At 37.0% G+C, this 21,791-nt stretch overlaps 1 protein-coding gene across 2 annotated transcripts in view; it reads left to right on the forward strand.

Moving 5' to 3' along the window:
* The first annotated feature begins 2,046 nt into the window (after positions 1-2,046).
* The window catches only part of LOC107569711 (inactive phospholipase C-like protein 1), a 70,699-nt gene continuing 50,954 nt past the window's right edge, over positions 2,047-21,791 (forward strand). The window contains exon 1 of one of the 2 annotated variants that reach the window (XM_016255852.1): positions 2,047-2,810. In XM_016255852.1, coding sequence (XP_016111338.1) covers positions 2,637-2,810 — 174 coding nt within the window. In that variant the 5' untranslated portion in view covers positions 2,047-2,636. The remainder of the gene's footprint in view (positions 2,811-21,791) is intronic. The other variant, XM_016255861.1, reaches the window with a different exon arrangement.

The raw sequence follows: 21,791 nt of genomic DNA on the forward strand, positions 1-21,791 counted from the left end.
ACACACACACACACACACACACACGTCTGGTCAGCTATCCTTGTGGGGACTCTCCATAGGCGTAATGGTTTTTCTACTGTACAGACCGTATTTTCTATTGCTCTACACCAACCCTACCCCTAAGCCTACCCCTCACAGGAAACTTTCTGCATTTTTAGATTTTCAAAAAACTTAATTCTGTATGATTTATAAGCTTTTGTACCCATGGGGACCACAATTTAGGTCCCCACTCTGACACGAGTCCCCATGAGTCTGTGTGTAGTCAGGTTTAAGTCCCCACCAGGATATATAAACCAGTACACACATCACACACACACACACACACATACATTCGACATCTTACACCTACTGTCTACTTTTGGCTGAACGGGCTGACTAAAACAAGCCCCATTTTTAAACTCTAGTATTTCTTGTCCAAAGTTTCCATTTCATAACCCTCCTTTGCTACCCAGTGTGCTAAACATTTAAGGTGTGGCAAAGTAAAAGTATGATGTTAAAACACTAATCAGTCTTAAAGTGCATATTAGAGCTCTTTTTAACGACACTCTTCTCACAGAGAGGGTTTAGTTTAACCATGACAACCTGACGCAAGGGGAAAAGCTGCAGAAAGGTGTTAGAGTTCTTAGCCCTATACTAATGACCCTCGGGTTCTGTCTACTTTTCACAGAGGACTTGGATCTCGAGCAAGCCCTCATCAGTTGGCTCATCGCAAGGTTTTCACAATGTTTTTTTACTCTGCATTTCTGTGCGAGTTTTATGAACCATATTCTCATGCCTTTGTCATGTGTTCTACAAACACATCAGGCACACAGAGGATGGTCCAGATATCATTTAGGATTACATTCATCATTGAAGTGTTAAAGGCCTCATGTTAGTGTGGTCCTGCTGTCTGTCTTCAACAAATAGGCAACATCTAATAGTGGAGAATATTCATAGCAAAACCTGCTATAGCGGCTATAAAGGCCTTTGAAAGACACTTATATTGTCAGGTACTGTCACTGATAAATAATCTCACTTTAATCTTTACAGACTCAGGAACGAATAATGATTATTATCATTACCAAATTTATCCTGGAAAAATTCTTTATACATAAGCTAAGCTATTTTTGTTAATGGATATATTTATGAAGAATAAACATGCCATTAAAATTTATTAGAAAACCTTGGAATTTTTGCTTTATGACGTATTTATTTTATTTAAATTTATATTACGTTTTTTTTGTTATTCATGTATCTGCTCAGATGTGTAATGTTTTGAATAGGTTTCATTTGAATTGTTGTCAGATTTGTAGTAATCTTGTTGTCTGTTTTTGTCATTTTTATTGTTTTTTTTAAATAGGTCTCTATATAATTTGTATTCATTTTATTTCAGTTTTAGTTATTTTACTACAAGATAATGAAAATAAGAAATGTTGCCTTGCTGAAATAAAAAAAGTTTAAGTTTTTAATATTTTATTTTATTTAAGTAAATGTTTATTTTATTTCAAGTAATGGATGTTTTTTTTTTAAGTTAAATATAATAACCCTGCTGTTTGGTCTAATTTATATCTTGATGCATTGTTTGTTGTAGGCTACATTTCCAATTTTTGGGAAAAAAAATTCTTGTTTGTCTCATAACAACAACTCAGGAGGTATGTTGAACTTTAACATGTCTTGCTCTATTTTGAATTTAACCGGACAATGTTGCACTTTTAAATCAAATGAACAATAGAGCATGTGTTAACTCAATGACTATCAAGTAAAGTTAATTGTCACATTTTGACCGCTGCCTACAAAAATAGTAAGATATATGCTTTGATACACAACACCAAATCGTCAATATTTCACCCCCAAAATAGCAGCTTCGGAAAAGTGACACCCCAACCTTCTGTTCTCCCAAACATCTGGTAAACTCAAATGAGTAACATTCCTGAGGCTCATACGCACTGGCTCCTCCTCTTTGAAAGATGAGCGATTAGAGTTTATGAAAATTGGGAATGTCTGATTGGTCACGACACCTGTCAATCACGAGCTTACGGACGCGAGGGGCGGGCTTAGCGGATCTAAGAGGTTGTGCCAGTGTCAGTGGCGTTCCTCATTCTTGACTAACCAAACAACACACAGTGAGATGAGGCGGACAACATTCACAAACACCAGTACTCCGGCGTTTCTTTTCCATCATGCTGACACAGAACGCGCGCATTTGGTGTTGTTTTGAAGCTTGATATTATTTGGTGACCCGCAATTCCTCCGCTCTCCTGCGTATCTGTGAACAAATGTGCATTTTTTGCACGTGTTAGATACAGATTGTTTGACGCGAGCTGGATAAGTGAGAGAAGTTAGGAACCGGCGGTGCTTTTTAACTTGTTGCGCGGTGATGCAAGTGTCCTCTTGCGCAAGAGAATGATTCATGAGCCAGTTATTATACATAGCATTTGTTCTTCGAGCTGTGTGACTGGTAAAAGTTGCTTTAGGATGGGCTCAAGGAACGAGATCCATTCTCAATCTGCCGTACAGCCTGCGCAATTAAGTTAAATTGGACTACCGGAGCTACCCACATCCACAGACCCATATCAAGAGTTGGATGTGGATGTTCTTGGGTTCAAATACAGAGTGAAATAATACTGATTTCCCAACAACTAATCCTGATACTGGAGATGTCGGAGTCCTACGAGGACGGGGTGTGCGGGGATGGAGCTCCGGACTTCATCCCACCGAGAGCGATTCGATCAGGCCGGCGGAGTGGACTCGGCGTGCCGCTGGTGGAGCGCGATGAGGCGGCTCTCCTAGAGTCGGTGAAAGCGGCGCCGAGGAGGAGCAGCATCATTAAGGTAATAGCAGAAACACACCTGTGAGTTGTTAAGAGTTTGGTAATGTAAATCGTACTCGATCTGGTCTTTTCAAACGAAAGTATAACTGTAATTCAGATCGTGGAATAGAGTGCGATAGACCCCTCACCAAGTAAACAACAGCATGTGTCCTTGCATTTCCTACAGGTTATGACACATTCAGTTCTCTCGGACATGCCTGAGGGTTTGTGACGTGATCAAGGTCACAGTTGTGGTACTTTATGGATCCTTGTAAGGTTTTACTTACAACCTTTTTAGTTACCAGCCTAGATTACAGGATGCATCAGGGTGTAGCAGCCCTTCCACTGGTTTTGCTTCAGGACCCAGATCGGATGTGGCCACCCAACATGCTACTATAAGTGTCTATAGTAAAATTAACACATTTTCTTAAAATAAAACATTGAAACATTTTAATATTATCTTTAGAGATTGAGGGTAGCTTTCCATATTGACATCTGGCCAGATTCTGGTAAACACAGAGCGAAAGTTCCATTTAACATACTGGATTTGATAGCCTATCAACATTTTCTCTTCTCTTTTTAGAAGTACTGTGAAAAATATGATTATTCACATTTTATTATTTGCCTTTTGCATTGTTTTCAGACCTGTGACCCATTTAGGGTTTAGAACTTCCACAGCCTGGTTTGGAACTTTGGCTTACATACTTTGATGTAACCATCACGTCAGGATTCTGTTATTCACATTCCTTATGAATTGAAATTATTTTCAGTATATCATATACTTAAGTACAACTCTGAGCCCACTGGTCAGCATTACAGATCTTTTTACAGATTACAGATCGTTTGATTCACACCTCCTCACCTGTGAAATCACCTGACAGTAGATCTTTAATCACAAGAGAAAAGCTTTTGCGCCTTGGAATTGTGATCCTGCAATAAGTTGATGTTCTTTCTTCTAGACCTTCATAATTATTAATGCTGTTTTCTTGTCTGTCATCCACATGGGGTAAAAAACGTAGGGGTTTTTCAGTTCAGGAAGGATTTTTTATGTCACTAAACTAGTCATTAAGTAACATAACCATAGACTTTTGGACTGCTTTTCTAGGATGGAAGCATTTTAGTCCACTGTAACAGAAAGTTCAGTGAAATGAAAAGAGCCAGAGGCCGTTTTCCACAGAATGGTTGTGACAGTATGTAAACAGCAAGGCCATTGTGACCTAAAGGTTGACCTGAAATAATTCCATTTTGCAAGAATAAAGCGTAGACAATGACTTCAAAGAGATGAATAAAATACCCATATTTACCAAGAAAGAACTTTCTCAGCACTTATAAGAATTACTGAAGAAAAGGACATGTTAAGAGGTCAGATTAATAGCCAGACGTGTTTGAAACACACAAATGCCCTTAGGGTCTTGGGCTTACTAATGCTTTAGATAATCATTGATCTAGTGTTACGGAGTAATGCAGCAATGACTCTACATCAGTGGTCTGCAGTGAAGGTCAGCCAATTAGCTTCAGCTTTATCAGGTAGAAGGATTAAGGAGCAAGCCAGCGACTACGAGGGGTGTCTAGCTATTAGAAACCACACATGTAGAGTTTTTGTAAAGCACAGCACTTGCTCTAGTGGCTGTTGTTGCAATGTGATATAAAATGTTAATTGTGCTCATTGTGTTTGCATGGTCGTAATTAAAACCTTTGAGTCTTTTGTGATGTTCTCTTAGTTACAGTTCAAATTCTTCTTGTTTTTAGACCTTATATTTTGCATTTACGACAGTGAAGCTCCAGAGAAGCTGGTGCTGCTACTCCTCACAAGACTGTAATGCGTATTTGGGTGCTGCCCATTACCAAGTTCAGTCCTTTCAGTGCTCAAATAGGCTGTCTTAGTTCAGTGAGCAGGAAGTGGCATAGGGTAATTGACAGATGGCAAAGAAGCTGATGATGTCAGTGACAGGCACTGTTGATAGAGCGGAGAGAGGAGGCAGCGTTCATGTGACTCATCCCAGCCCGGGTTCTTGGATCTGTTTGTTTGAGATCCAGAATGTGAGTAATGTTTCCTGTCCTCAGCCAAAGTGTGCAGCCCTTCAGTACAATGTTCAGAGCCATCATTGTTTTTAAATGGATGCAGAACTTGTTGCTTATACCTATTTAATACAGACTTAAGAACTTGTTGCTTGTTATCTGCAGAACTCCCTCTGTGCAGTAGTGCACCACACATCAGCGTAATAAGCAAATGGAGTTGAACCTACAGCATCCCTGATGGCTGTTCTTGGTGAGGGAATGACCTAAAGTTTCCCAGATTAATTTGCTATACATGCGTTCTTGAACTGCTAAGCATTTGCAATTGTTGACAGTCTGGATAATAGCCACTTAATGACTTGCTTGTTTGGAAGGTACTTGTGCTCTCATGGTTGAATAAAAGAAATTGTAGGCCTACGTACATTTAATTGTATGTGGACAGTGGAAGGGTTGTTAATTAGGAATATGAGTAATGTGTCAAAATTGTACTCTGTATAGGTCAGAATATCCAGTCAAAAACATACAAGCGAATACAAAATGTTTAATTTATTTGTACTTAATTATTTAAAACGAATATATTTTTGTTAGCTCTAGAAATCAAAGATTTTCCAGAACTTCTAGTGTGTAGATTTTGTTTTTGATGTAAGTTTAATGCGCAATTATATATTGTAAATTATTTTTTATATTTTGAAAAGTAACCTCACTAACCTGTTATTAATTGGATTAGATTATTTCAGTAAAATGGAAAAAAAAAAGAATTAACTCATGCAGACCTGTGAATTGTTATTTGTACTTTGAAGGTCTAAATGACATTATGAAAGAAATTGAAGAGTATAGATATTCAGATTCTGTAATAAAAAAATTCACAGAAATATATTTTTAGATATAGTAAAGAAGTACAGTTGCTCAAGTAGTTTATATGTATGCTGTGTTTTGGTATGATTTTCAGAAAAGGACATGTTAAGAGGTCAGATTAATAGCCAGACGTGTTTGAAACACACAAATGCCCTTAGGGTCTTGGGCTTACTAATGCTTTAGATAATCATTGATCTAGTGTTACGGAGTAATGCAGCAATGACTCTACATCAGTGGTCTGCAGTGAAGGTCAGCCAATTAGCTTCAGCTTTATCAGGTAGAAGGATTAAGGAGCAAGCCAGCGACTACGAGGGGTGTCTAGCTATTAGAAACCACACATGTAGAGTTTTTGTAAAGCACAGCACTTGCTCTAGTGGCTGTTGTTGCAATGTGATATAAAATGTTAATTGTGCTCATTGTGTTTGCATGGTCGTAATTAAAACCTTTGAGTCTTTTGTGATGTTCTCTTAGTTACAGTTCAAATTCTTCTTGTTTTTAGACCTTATATTTTGCATTTACGACAGTGAAGCTCCAGAGAAGCTGGTGCTGCTACTCCTCACAAGACTGTAATGCGTATTTGGGTGCTGCCCATTACCAAGTTCAGTCCTTTCAGTGCTCAAATAGGCTGTCTTAGTTCAGTGAGCAGGAAGTGGCATAGGGTAATTGACAGATGGCAAAGAAGCTGATGATGTCAGTGACAGGCACTGTTGATAGAGCGGAGAGAGGAGGCAGCGTTCATGTGACTCATCCCAGCCCGGGTTCTTGGATCTGTTTGTTTGAGATCCAGAATGTGAGTAATGTTTCCTGTCCTCAGCCAAAGTGTGCAGCCCTTCAGTACAATGTTCAGAGCCATCATTGTTTTTAAATGGATGCAGAACTTGTTGCTTATACCTATTTAATACAGACTTAAGAACTTGTTGCTTGTTATCTGCAGAACTCCCTCTGTGCAGTAGTGCACCACACATCAGCGTAATAAGCAAATGGAGTTGAACCTACAGCATCCCTGATGGCTGTTCTTGGTGAGGGAATGACCTAAAGTTTCCCAGATTAATTTGCTATACATGCGTTCTTGAACTGCTAAGCATTTGCAATTGTTGACAGTCTGGATAATAGCCACTTAATGACTTGCTTGTTTGGAAGGTACTTGTGCTCTCATGGTTGAATAAAAGAAATTGTAGGCCTACGTACATTTAATTGTATGTGGACAGTGGAAGGGTTGTTAATTAGGAATATGAGTAATGTGTCAAAATTTTACTCTGTATAGGTCAGAATATCCAGTCAAAAACATACAAGCGAATACAAAATGTTTAATTTATTTGTACTTAATTATTTAAAAATTATTTAAATATTTTTGTTAGCTCTAGAAATCAAAGATTTTCCAGAACTTCTAGTGTGTAGATTTAGTTTTTGATGTAAGTTTAATGCGCAATTATATATTGTAAATTATTTTTTATATTTTGAAAAGTAACCTCACTAACCTGTTATTAATTGGATTAGATTATTTCAGTAAAATGGAAAAAAAAAAGAATTAACTCATGCAGACCTGTGAATTGTTATTTGTACTTTGAAGGTCTAAATGACATTATGAAAGAAATTGAAGAGTATAGATATTCAGATTCTGTAATAAAAAAATTCACAGAAATATATTTTTAGATATAGTAAAGAAGTACAGTTGCTCAAGTAGTTTATATGTATGCTGTGTTTTGGTATGATTTTCATGAGGAAATTGGAAACCACTCAAATTTAGTGAGCATTGACAGTGAGCTTTAGGATGAGCAGAAAAACAAACTTGGGGAAGCCCGTACACAGAGCCCTGGGGAACACCTTGCTTGTTTTTCAGCCTCCTGAGCACTTTCCATTTAATCAGTGCTGCCTGACTACAGCTTATTATTATTATAGTATATCCATTACAATGTTCCACACAATCCCTACCTCACATTTCGCCATATTTGCTGTAATTCAAGATACCCATCCTTTTATTTCTACTTTGCCATTCTCTGCCAGTCTCTGTCCCACTTTTTACTTCTTTTCCCACTCAGGTCTCTTTAGCTGTCCCTCTCCCCTCAGTGTTCTCATGCAAACAAAAACAATATCTAATTTTGCTCATTAAAGATTAGTTCATTCAAAAATGAAAACTGTTATCACTTCCCCTCATGTTGTTCCAAACCTGTATGACTTTCTTCTAAAACACAAAAGGAGAGGTTTTGAAGAATGTACTAGTCATTCTTTCAATGTAATCAAAATGAACGAGGAGATGATTGAAGCTTTCAAATTTCAGGGTGAGTAAATTCAGACTTTTTTTGATATTGCTGAATGTTATTTTTTAAAGCAAAACTAAACCAAAATCCAAATTCTATTATGATATTAAACACTTGTTCTGAAGAAATCCCCAGTCCCTTTTCTAGGATCCATTTTTCTTTTTGTTTACCAGTTTGGTAATATGACATGCTTTTTGATATTTTTGATCACAGTAAACTTTGTTCTGCAGCGTTGCACTCTGTTCTGGAGAGTGATTGTTTAGAATGCGTCACTGGCTGCTGGTCAAGTAACAATGTAGCTGCTATGACACTGTGTGACTGACTTTGTGGTTAAGTGGGCCTGTGTACGAGTGTCCTGAAGGCAGACTGGGACCGTTGTCCTCTAGTGTCACTCAGCTACTGGTGCCACAATCCTCTGATTGCTGTTATCCTTCCTATCTGACACAAGCGCTCATCAAAGCCTCTGGGGCCTCATTGGTGATCAAAGGCCTAGTGTGTGTGTGTGTGTGTGTATATGAAGTTGGTTTATGATCCAAACCTGCTTGGAAAACTAGATGGGTAAAGTGACCACTAAAGTTGTTTTATGACTGCCTGTGTGTCAGTGGGGAAGTATACACATTCTTTTATCAGAGGATGCAAATTTTGACATTTTCATAGCCCTTTTCCTGTGCATATTTCATAGAATTTGGCTCAGTTTCCTAGCAGTACCTCAGATGACTGCATCATGAAGACGTTTGCCTCATTAACATTGTTTTTTCATAACATTTTCTTGCTTTTCAGTGCCAGGTGAAAACTGGACAGCAATTTTGCCTTGACTCTGTGTGAATCAAAGCTTGTGAGGAAAGGGCAAACTAATGCCAAACATTCGTTTTAGACAAATTGCCAAAAGCTGACTGAAAGACTTTTATAAGGTTCAAACATAATTTCCTAAACTTTTAATCTAGCTGCCCCTTGGTTGTTGTGTCAGCCTTCAAATAGCATTTTACGGTTATCATCACCCGTTGGTGTGGAGACATCTGGAATGCAAAGAAGTCTGGAGAGATACAGAAAGTGTGAGTGAGAGAATTTATGAGGTAAAGGAGTGTGATAGCTGAAGGAACTGTCTGCGTTTAGTTTCCTGTTTAGTAACACCCAACCCACAGCTGATGTTGTTCTTGTCTGGTGCACGCTTTTACTTGTGATCATCTACATCAGAACTACATCTGATATTGGCACTGTAGTGTATGTGCCCATTACGGTGACAACGGTATTCAAAAAAGGGACTTTAGGGGATGGAGGAAAGGCAGAGATACTACAGATGTCAGAGTGTGACTCTGAAAGAGCAGTGACAAGGGAAAGCCATGCATGCTTATAGGCGTAGACAGGAAGTACAGTACAAAAGATCATATGATAGCATGAAAATATAAGCAAGTTGAATGAGAGGGAGCAGTGTTGGTAAATTTCATCACTAGAGCACTTTTTATTTCAGGGTGGAACTCAGCATGTGGCCGCTCAACTGAGAGGTGCCAAATTAGAACTGCTCCCTTGGTAGACCACAGCCCAGAGGGGGGGGGGATAGTGTTAGATGTTTGGGACTAACACACCGAGACATGCTTACAAACACGCCATCTTCGATGATGCATGGTAAATAAATGAGGGATGATATGACTCGAAAAGGATAAGTATCTACTCAGGTTCTTGTTGTGTATGCCCATCTTGGGTGAAGTTCTCACCCCGTCAGGGTGAAATTTACTCCGTTATTCCAGTCTGCAGTTTGTCATAGAGGTTTCCCAGCCCTCCCCGGGCCTGGCACACAAGGCACATGCAAGAATCTCAGAAGACTGAGACCCTAGAGACAAATGTTCTCAAAATACTGAACGACATGGTCATCAAATGTTCAGTGTTTGTGGTCTTTGAAGCATGAAAGTGACTTGACAAACTAGAATTCAGCAAAAATTACTGTTGCTTTTTCTGTAATGATAACCACTGTTCTTATTAAGGCTATAGTTTAAAGGTGTAAAGTATAAAGGCGTAGGTCTATATTTGTGTTTATTTGATTAAAATGCAGTAAAAACAGTAATATTGTGAAATATTATTACAATTTAAAATAACTTTTTTTCTATTTTAATATAGTGTTGTATATGTAGTTTATTCCTATGATGACAAAGCTGAATTTTCAGCAGCCATTACGCCAGTCTTCAATGTCACATGTTCCTTCAGAAATCATTCTAATATGCTGATTTGTTTTTTTTTTTATTGTTATTTCTTATTGCTGCTTATTCACTTTTTTTTTTTCCAGAAATATTTGAAGAATAGAAAATTCGAAAGAACAGCATTTATTTGAAATGGAAATCTTTCTTCTGTCACTTTTGATTAATGTAATGTGTCATTATTTAATAAATGTATTAATTTATATTATATTATTTATATAATATTTTCTCCTGCATGTATATTGCATGTAAAAGTGGCAGGTTTTATAGGCTTTACATGGTACATGGAAAATTGGATACAATAGTATCACAAATCTATAATTCACAATTCTGCTATACCTATTTCATGTTAACATTTGTAATTTTTACATTTGTGCCGTGCAATGTCATGCTCCATTGACTTCTATTATAATGCTTTACAGTAAAATCTATTTTTGCTAGTTTTTTGCCGCCTTTTATTTTTGACTTAATTAACGAAATACATACGTTGTATTTTAACAAGACAATGTATGAAGTTGATGCTGTTGCATCATTTACCAATTTAAACCGATTGTTGTGTCTAGAGCAGACATTGTACAGTCTTTCAGCCAGTTAATCTAGGAGTGCGGGTCCAAGAAAATAAAGGGCAGGCCAGCAAGAATGCGATCTTGGATTCTGAATTGCGATGATTTCACTCCAGCTCGCAATGGAAATCACTGGCGCGCAGTTGGGCTACCATGGTAACCGATGGGCCTGACACAATCCACCTCAGTGTTCATTGACATGTAGAAAGCGGTTTTGTAGTCTGGGGTGTGGTCACAACTCTGTCAGCTGAGGTCTACCCAATATGCACTCATGTTCTTGTTCCCCTCTTTTAAGCACGGCCTGGTGTGTGTCTCTCGCGAATGTCTGTGGGAATGTTATATTTCACTTTGGAAGAATTACAAAAAACACTTAAGGGTTCCGCCGAGTTTCACCCATCTGCACTCCATCAAAAGAGCTGTCCTGTGAATAAGAACGGACAGAGAGATTCTCCATGCACATGCACTAATTTCCTACTGTAAATTCTTATTTTCATTCTTCCTTCCTCAGATAAAAACAGCTTTTGGTCCTTTGACAGTTGTGTGTTTAGTTAGTGCCAAAGAGGCATGCTTTGAGAGAGGTGATTCCTAAACGCAGTTTCTATATCAGGATTACATTTCTCATTGCTTCTCTGGGTAGCAGTGAGAGGGGAAATGAGAGGAAACAAAAGTGGACAGCTAGAGTCAGACATTAGAGCATTTGAAAAATAAAATTTCAGGTTAAATACAATTGAAATCTTATCGACAGGATCTTTGGCATGCTGTGGATTTGTAAAAATATGCAAACATTGTGTGCACAGTAATGTACTGCACGAGGCAAAGAAAAAAATTCCTGATCACCCCGTTTGACCTTGACAATGATATGATATCAATATTTCACTGCATGATTACCGTGAAGAAAATAATTCATGATATTATTGCGTTGTATGGAAATTTAGAAAATATGAAACTATCAGTCAAATATTATAACAACCCGTTTTTTTTTGTCAAAAAAGGGTTTTAAGCTCATTTTGTATCACATAACATTTCAGTGTGAACAGAAATGCACAAAAACTCAAATAAAAATGTATGTACTTGGGCTGAGATAGATTTTCTGGATTTGTGCATGAATTAAAATGCACATTATTGTGTCCCCCCCCCCCCCCCCCCCCACAAATCGGTGTGTTTTCCTTGTTTTATCTACCTACACAAGTTTATGCAATTTTTTTAGCTTTATCTTAAATATTCAGAATGAATCTGTGACAATGTTGTTTTGAGCATAACCCTTCGCTTGAGGGCCTTTGGATGTCGACCATTGAATTCAACTTGACTTTTAGCTTTTCAGGCTTAAATCCAGACTACATCACTACCTTAGTTTAATGTTGGTTTAAGGCCACTAATTTTGGGTTAAGCTATGTTTCACACGCAATTTAGTTATGACTGCTTTTAATCTTGGAGTATGAAGCCCGTCTCAATGTTGCCAAAGAGCATGGTCAGATATTAATTTATTTTTATATGAAGCTAAAAAATGCTTAAATAACAAACATTATTTAACTGAAAATGTTAATCTAAGTGTTTAACAAAAGCATGAGCTGCGCATTTCTCTTTTGAACCCACCTGGCCTCTTTGCCCATTTTCCATTATAAGTGCATTACTGTAAACCTATTTTCTGTTTATGTAAACACATGAAGGGTGAGTTGAAATTATTTCCTGTGGTAATCAACAGCAGGCCTCAGAATAGTTGCATTTTATCCTGGAATATTCCTTTTAAGGTGAGCAGATGGAGGGAACAGGTTGTTGTTAAATTAGTTAAATGTGAAATTTTTGTTTCAGTTTGAGAATTTAAAACTAGCCATTGTCTTTATAGCCAGGAGAACTGACAATATCAATAAATTACATTAAAACAGATGGAAAATTTGGGTAGACAAAAGTACAACCACTTATGCTTGAATTCTGAAAGTGTGTTGTAATCACACTCATTACAAGTATTTTTTGGTCTCTAATTTTTTCCATGCCTTTCCAGACTCCTTCAGTTCGAAACCTCAAACCAAACCCTGTTACAAATCAGTTCTTGTATCCAAAACAAAACTTTGTTGACTATTATATCTGATTACCCACAATGCCACTATCCACATGCATGTCTGATTTTGGCATAAATCTTTTAATTGGCAATTTTTGGTCTTCAGGCAGTTGTTCTCCCCTTATTTTTCCATTATTTGTTCTTTTGTTGTTTTGGCTGAAATTCATTCATTCACTTTCACATTTCTCCATCTCTATCACTGATGCTTGGCAGTCACAGAGTAGGCACTTCTTGTGCTGCACCAGGAATTACAGTGCCAGTGACCCTCTCAAAAGAGGCAGGTTGGGCAGTTTCCATAGTAATAAATGGGAAATATCGGCTTTTCAGCTTGATCCGTCTCTCCCTTTAAGTCTTTTCGTCTCTGTTGCCTTATCTCTATCTTTGCACACTCCCTGCTGTCCAAGAACACTCCTATGAGAACTGCAGTTTGACACGTTACAAATCGCCGCTGCCAAGAACACAGGCTTATCTCTTTTCATCTCTCTCTTTTGGCCTCCATTTCTCCATCTCTCACTCTGATTTTCTGTCTGTCTTTTATCTGATCCCTATAGTTTTTTTCTTCTTCAGGGGGATGTAGACAAATGGACAAACGGGATGAGACCAAAACAGACATGGCAGAGAGGATCAGGCCTGCAGACAGGCAGAGATTTATCAGATAAACTAGAGAGAGCGATGGAGAAAGACAGATGATGGAGGCAGACAGTTTTGCCAGTAAGTACCTCGTTAAAGAAAGCGACCGTACAAAATCAAAATTTTAAACCTTTTATGAATAACTACAGACTATTGGATATAGATAAGTTTATTTTATTTAGATATCCATCTACCTCTCTCTCTGTCTGGCACATTGACGACTTTGCATTCTGAGTGATTGATGATATTATTTTGTTTTTCGTGGTTTTCAAAGAATATGATATTTGTGTTATAAATGAAACTGATAGGGAAAAAAGTCTCTGCTCCACAAAAATGAAACGTATCATATGTTTACGTATCAAAATGAAAACGTATCAAAAATGAAACGAGTCATATGTTTGTATATTTTGAAAAACATCATTCAAAATGGTGACCGACTAGCCGAAATCAGAATCAGACAGAGTGTGAATTATTTGCTCAGGGTAATTATGAACATTGTGAAAGTATGAAAGACCATGAATGAGTGCATTGTCACAGGATCAGTACATAAACCTACAGCTGCTGCTTCAGCTTTTTTGTACAGTATATACATTACTGTAACAGACTCTTGAGCTGCAGGCCAAAACACACACACACACACACACACATATATATATATATATATGCCTATACTCCACAAACATGCAGTGAAACAAAACAACTCTGGGCCTGCATTCAGATACAAACAGGGACTAATTAAACTAATTAGTGTTTTAGTAGTGTAAAGAGATCTCTGAAGAGAAGTCAATTTGTTGCTGTGGCTTTTTTCCTTTGCCCTCAGGCTTCGTAGCTTTGTTGGAGTGAGCAAACTATTGTGCTCATGGGGATAAAGGTTCACTTCCGGCCTGCTTTCATACCACTTCCCTTCTCTGTAATATGCAAAATACTTACTTATTTATTTTTTTATGTTGATATAAATTTAGGGTTAACTTCATATCAATATAACCCCCCCCCCCATCAGATTTCTTTGTTTTGTGAAATCCCTCATTGTCCTGCTTTGATCTGTACAGATGTGGTAACATACACCATACATATGAAGCTGTGGTATACTGTACATATTTCCTGTAGCTCGACTTTTGAGCATGAAGCTATAGCAACGGCAAGGTAGTTTCTCAGGAACCATTCAAACTGATAAAATGTATACTGTACCTTGAATACACTGTAACTTGCTTTGGAAAAATTGTCTACCAGATGATTAAGTATAAATGCATACATTAACATAAAATAAATATTTATTTCAAAATGGCCTTTTAGTGTTGATTCTGTCTGCTGTCTGCAAATTACCTCCATCAGAGGAATTTAAATGCTTGCTGCTTTTTTCCTCAAGTGAAATCAGGATTTCCATGAATCATGGAAATCCACTAAACAAAACATTTTACATTTGAATAATTCAGCAGATGCTTTTAACCAAAGTGATTTACAGATTAGGAATGCACAAGTGATTCTAACGCAAAAATGTACAAAGTTAAAAAATTTAATTTGGCCAGAAGAGAAAAGGAAAACCCCTTTACCGTAGTGTAGCATTGTAGATTAATCCTGAGCTAATGACAGAATTCTAATCTCATTATTCATAATCCAACCGAGGCACTACAACAAAGAGAGATTAACACCAGCATTAGAGCAAAATGCAGAACAGAGCTGAGTTATAGTTTGAAAATTGCTGTTTTATACAGTTATATACACATTTCACAAGAAAATAGTGTTTATTTTTTTAATAATGCTGCCTTTTGTAGAACTGTTTATTGCTGATTGATGAACGTCACACACTTAATTGATCTGAACTAAACCAACATTGAACTGACTTGAGATAAATAATTACACTATTGTCTTATTAGAGCTACTTTACAGCAGAATCCATAGCTGAGTTTCCATGATTGATTCTGCTATTTCCTGTTTATTATTTTGAAGATGCTTTGACAGTCTGTATTGTATAAAGCACTATAGAAATAAAGGTGACTTGATGGAATTTGTTTCTCGTAATCTTAAATATTTGCTACAGCTTGTTTATTTTACATTTATTTATATTTATAAACATGCATCAAATTTTCATCCCAGTTTTTCCATAATCTTGAAAGCAAGCAAGAAAGATGTTTGTAACCATCATCATCATCATGCTTTCTTTCCAATTTTTCAGTCATGTCACAGTAGATGGAAAATGTTGTGCTGGAAGTGGCTTTGAGTCAAAGCCAATTAGCTGACCTGTAAATAAACACAGCATGCGTCACCTTTCACCTGCCCTCCCCTGATCTCAAATCAGATTAACGTTAAAGCCTTCCATTGATGACTTCCTAACGCATCCACTGCAGTAATCTTTCGGCCTAGTTCAGATGCCAAGTTGTGCAAATGAGAAGGCCTCTCAGAGAAAAAAAATAACAGCCAAAATAAAACTTACACTTACGTTTCATGAACAATTTCAAAGTGTGGCTTGCCTGTGCAAAACTGTAGCCATGATATATGGTGTTTTGAGTGTTGCCATGCAGTTAATAAGGTATTCTGAGTGGTCTCTTACTGGCCCTAGTCTTAAGAGCTACTCATCATATCTCTGTTATTCAGGTCTTTTGATATAACTCTGAATTCCTTCTTCAATGTAAGTATGTATTTGCATAGGACCCCCTACCCACACATTTCAGTGTTTCTATCGTTACCCAGTATGTCAGTCAAAGTCCCGTACACTGTCGCTGAAAGAGTATCCTCTCTGTATCTATGGTTACCCCAGCTGTCAATCACTCTCTCACTATGAGTCTCCACACAGGGGTAGAATTGCCGGAAGAGCTCAGGGTAAAAAGTAGGGCAGGTGGTGATATTGGCTCTTCCCGATGGATCTGGTGTAGAGTATCAGGTTCAGACAGGAGCCTTCTGGAAAGCGTAATCAACCATATGTTACTCCTGTTATAATTATAAAGTACCTGCGGCCGAGTCTATTATTTGTCACTGTGTGCTTGGTATAATTAAAACAGCATTAATTTGATTGTTCTAACAAATGTTCTCATGATATTAATTTACAGTAATTCAACAATGACAATCTTGTGGTAGCAAATATCAAGAATATTGCAAACTGGTACATTTGCACAAGAAAATAGCGTTTGTAATTTTATGTATCTGTAGTTATTTTACTGTAGCTTTTAATTTAATTTAATGTTAAATGGATGAGTTGTACTAGATGGTAAAAGTGAAGCAGCCAAGAAGTATTTAGGATACTAGGACACTTTGGGCCTGTTTACACCTGGTCACTTCATGCGTTTTTTCTGAGTGGATAGCTATCTGATCGTGAAAAGACCAGGTGTAAATGCCCTTCGAGACGGATATAAATCCGATCGCTCAAACCACTTCAGGAGGTGGTCTGGGCCGCATTCCAGACAAAACTGGACAAGTGTAAATGCATCTGGTTGTTGAAACCACATATGCAAATTTTAGTCCACCCAAAACGTTAAAATAATAAATGTGTGAGAGCGTGTTATAGGCTATATGACATTATAGTCAGATATGACTGCGTTAATGCAACACGCATCGCAGTGCACGAGTAGCTGAGCATCTCCTCAGCAAGCCTCCTGTTTATTATTTTGAAGATGCTTTGACAGTCTGTATTGTATAAAGCACTATAGAAATAAAGGTGACTTGATGGAATTTGTTTCTCGTAATCTTAAATATTTGCTACAGCTTGTTTATTTTACATTTATTTATATTTATAAACATGCATCAAATTTTCATCCCAGTTTTTCCATAATCTTGAAAGAAATCTTGAAAGCAAGCAAGAAAGATGTTTGTAACCATCATCATCATCATGCTTTCTTTCCAATTTTTCAGTCATGTCACAGTAGATGGAAAATGTTGGGCTGGAAGTGGCTTTGAGTCAAAGCCAATTAGCTGACCTGTAAATAAACACAGCATGCGTCACCTTTCACCTGCCCTCCCCTGATCTCAAATCAGATTAACGTTAAAGCCTTCCATTGATGACTTCCTAACGCATCCACTGCAGTAATCTTTCGGCCTAGTTCAGATGCCAAGTTGTGCAAATGAGAAGGCCTCTCAGAGGAAAAAATAACAGCCGAAATAAAACTTACACTTACGTTTCATGAACAATTTCAAAGTGTGGCTTGCCTGTGCAAAACTGTAGCCATGATATATGGTGTTTTGAGTGTTGCCATGCAGTTAATAAGGTATTCTGAGTGGTCTCTTACTGGCCCTAGTCTTAAGAGCTACTCATCATATCTCTGTTATTCAGGTCTTTTGATATAACTCTGAATTCCTTCTTCAATGTAAGTATGTATTTGCATAGGACCCCCTACCCACACATTTCAGTGTTTCTATCGTTACCCAGTATGTCAGTCAAAGTCCCGTACACTGTCGCTGAAAGAGTATCCTCTCTGTATCTATGGTTACCCCAGCTGTCAATCACTCTCTCACTATGAGTCTCCACACAGGGGTAGAATTGCCGGAAGAGCTCAGGGTAAAAAGTAGGGCAGGTGGTGATATTGGCTCTTCCCGATGGATCTGGTGTAGAGTATCAGGTTCAGACAGGAGCCTTCTGGAAAGCGTAATCAACCATATGTTGCTCCTGTTATAATTATAAAGTACCTGCGGCCGAGTCTATTATTTGTCACTGTGTGCTTGGTATAATTAAAACAGCATTAATTTGATTGTTCTAACAAATGTTCTCATGATATTAATTTACAGTAATTCAACAATGACAATCTTGTGGTAGCAAAGATCAAGAATATTGCAAACTGGTACATTTGCACAAGAAAATAGCGTTTGTAATTTTATGTATCTGTAGTTATTTTACTGTAGCTTTTAATTTAATTTAATGTTAAATGGATGAGTTGTACTAGATGGTAAAAGTGAAGCAGCCAAGAAGTATTTAGGATACTAGGACACTTTGGGCCTGTTTACACCTGGTCACTTCATGCGTTTTTTCTGAGTGGATAGCTATCTGATCGTGAAAAGACCAGGTGTAAATGCCCTTCGAGACGGATATAAATCCGATCGCTCAAACCACTTCAGGAGGTGGTCTGGGCCGCATTCCAGACAAAACTGGACAAGTGTAAATGCATCTGGTTGTTGAAACCACATATGCAAATTTTAGTCCACCCAAAACGTTAAAATAATAAATGTGTGAGAGCGTGTTATAGGCTATATGACATTATAGTCAGATATGACCGCGTTAATGCAACACGCATCGCAGTGGACGAGTAGCTGAGCATCTCCTCAGCAAGCCAATGCGCAAACTGCCGCGAATTAAACAAAGTAAGACGCAGACGGTCAACAAACAATCATCTTCATTAAAAGTTGTAAGACAAACTTATCTTTCCAGTGCTGATGTCGCGCGATCTCCTATTGCTGTCTTTGACCTTGAAATTATCTGATAATTAATGAAATGCAGCGCTTATCTTTTGATTTTGTTGAAGTGAATTCCGTTAAATTTAAATGTAGCGCGGGAATTGAAGATCAGATTTAAATCCATTTTGCGACGACACATTTATTTGGCTAAGTGTAAATAGAAACGTTTTAACAAATCAAGATAGATATCCAATCAGCGAAAACGCATGAAATAACCAGGTGTAAACAGGCCCATAGGAACTCCTTCAGTAAATGTTTAGCATTTTTGGGTTACTAATTAATTGTCATATTTATATTTGTGTTTTGATGACGTTATAGTTATTCTAAAGTGTTACAAACTGTAATAATAAATGATTAGGCGGTAAATAAATATACATTTTACATGATTTTTTTTTTTTAAGTAATTATTTTATTCATTAATTGTGACACTGAAGACTTGTGTAATGGCTGCTGAAAGTTCTGTTTTGCCATCACAGAAATAAATTCTGTAATAGGAAATTGTTATTTTAAAATGTAGTAATATTACTGTTTTACTGTATTTTCTAATCTAGTAAATGTAGCCTTGGTTGAGTTCTTTCAAAAACATCCTACCAACTTTTGAATGGTGTATATAAAATACATTTTTTTTTTTATAGAAATTATTTACTTTGATATCCCTTTTAATTTATCACTAGTGTATTTCTTTTTTTGTATATGCTATTTTGTGCTTGTGTTTTATACAATTTCTCCCTGAATTATATTATATAGATCCTGAATATTGACATATATTGTATAAAATGTAATTTTCATCCCTTCTGCCATAGTTAGATGACTTTATCACTGCTCACGCTCTCTTTCTCTCTGTCTTCCATAATGTCGGCATATCGTAAACATTTCAGTCATGCTTAGTCACAGTGCAGGCTGATTTATTACATATTTCTGTGTGTGTGCGCCTGCTCTCTAATCGTCCCGCTCCATCTTAGTCTCTGCCTGTCACTATCTTATTTAATGTGTCTGCATACTCCCTGTCTCTCTCCTTCCCCCTGTCCGTCCGTCTTACTGCCTGGCTGTTGCGTTTACCGCTCTTGATTCATCATCTTTGTGCCTGTGTCCACGTGCCCCCCCCCTTCCAGATCTCCTTCAAAATCCGCCCCTCGCTTCCACTGAAAACATTTTGTCACTTAACTTGTGTCTTCGATCCTCGAGTGAGTGTGTGTGTGTTCTCCTGTCATCCATCTCTCTTTCACTTGTCACCTCGTCCCATCTGCCATTCCCACTCCTCTATTTCTCTGTGTCCTCTTTGATGTGTCCTTCCTCCTCCTCTTCCTGCTTGCTTCGTTTCATTGAGCTGTCTCCCACCTGTCCATCTGTCTCCCTCTTTCACTCTCGCTCTCATTTTCTCTCGCTTTCTCTCTCTTTCTCACCCACTCCCACCATTCCTTCCTTCCCTCCTTGGCCTCATTTCTTTTCACAGTTTCATCACTCAGTCATTAATCCTGCTGGTCCCTCCATTAGCGAAGTGTGAGAAATCCTCCTCACAAGCCTTTTCAATCTTATCTTATAGTTACACAATAGAATAAAACAAAGGTGAAGTGTGCCATTTTTGTGGCATTAAAAATAATATTTCTGTCATCATTTACTCACCCTCATTTCATTTCAAACCTATGACTTTCTTTTTTTTCTCTGAAGCACAAAAGGACACATTATGAAGACTGGGCTCTTTTGTCTAGACTCCTGCCCATACAATTACAATGAATGTTGACTGAAGCTTTCAAGATTATTAAAGGTCTCCATAAAAGTACAATAAATGCACCATAAATGTAGTCTAAACAACTTCTCTATATTGTAAATATTGAACACAAAATGTATTTCATTTACTTATTTATCTCAGTTAAATATGTTTAATTGGTTAGACAACTTTTGTATTTACATATTTTGTGTGTTGTGTATATTTACATATTTAACATCAGACATTAATAAAATACATTACGAAATTAAAAAATATTAGACTACTATTAGTAATCTAAACAAACAACTAATTATATTTAACAGCAAGTAAATAAATGTATATGTTGCTAAATGTATAGTGTACAAGTTGTTATAGATAATATAGAACAACTTGTACACACTGTAAAAAAAAATCGTGACATTTACGGTAAAATAATTTATTAGCAGCTGTGGTTGCCAGAACTTCACCGTAAAAAATATGGTAGTAACATTTTAGGTTTTACAGACTTAACTTAAATTCACAGTCAAATACCGTATTTTATTAACTGATGTAATGTTAATAAACCAACATATTGAAGTACTAATATCTGTTTTGAACCATTGTAATGCATTGATAACCACCAAAAACTGGTGGTGATGAGAAAGTCACATGATGAACCGAAGCTCATCACAAACAGCTTTTCTAGGAGCTGAGGGTGGCAGTACTTATATATAGAAGGTGCACATGTCATTCACACAAACACTAAACCCCATCATGGTGACACACATGATACTGAAAAAAATGCAATAAACATTAATTTAACAACATTAGATGTAAGATTAAACCCTAATGTACATAACTGATGTAAAAACGAAGAAGAAACATGTTATTTCAACAGCAAAAACAAAAAAACATCAAATATGAAGTGTAATGCAGGGAATTCTGGGAGTGTCAATTTACGGTTTTCACTGTAAATTATACAATGACTTTTTATTTTTCACTTCCAAAATCCGTATTTTTAACAGTATTTTTCTGTAAAATTACATTAAATGTAATTACATTTATTCACCGAATATAGTATGGAAACTTACTGTTAACCAGTTAACAGGTTTTTACTGTAGCATTTTTTCAGTCTTTTAACTGTTAAAATCACAATCATTTTTTTACAGTGCACTGTAAATCTAGCACCTTATTCATTTATTTACTTGATGTTAAATATAATTAGTTACTATTTCATTTGTTTATATACTGTATATATATATATATACAGTGGTGTGAAAAAGTGCTGGCCCCCTTCCTTTTTAAATTTTTTTTTGCATATTTGTCACACTTAAAAGATTCAGATCATCAAACAAATTTTAATATTACACAAA

Source organism: Sinocyclocheilus grahami, unplaced genomic scaffold (genome assembly GCF_001515645.1).
Source record: "Sinocyclocheilus grahami isolate Dianchi unplaced genomic scaffold, SAMN03320097.WGS_v1.1 scaffold28.1, whole genome shotgun sequence".
NCBI lineage: Eukaryota > Metazoa > Chordata > Actinopteri > Cypriniformes > Cyprinidae > Sinocyclocheilus > Sinocyclocheilus grahami.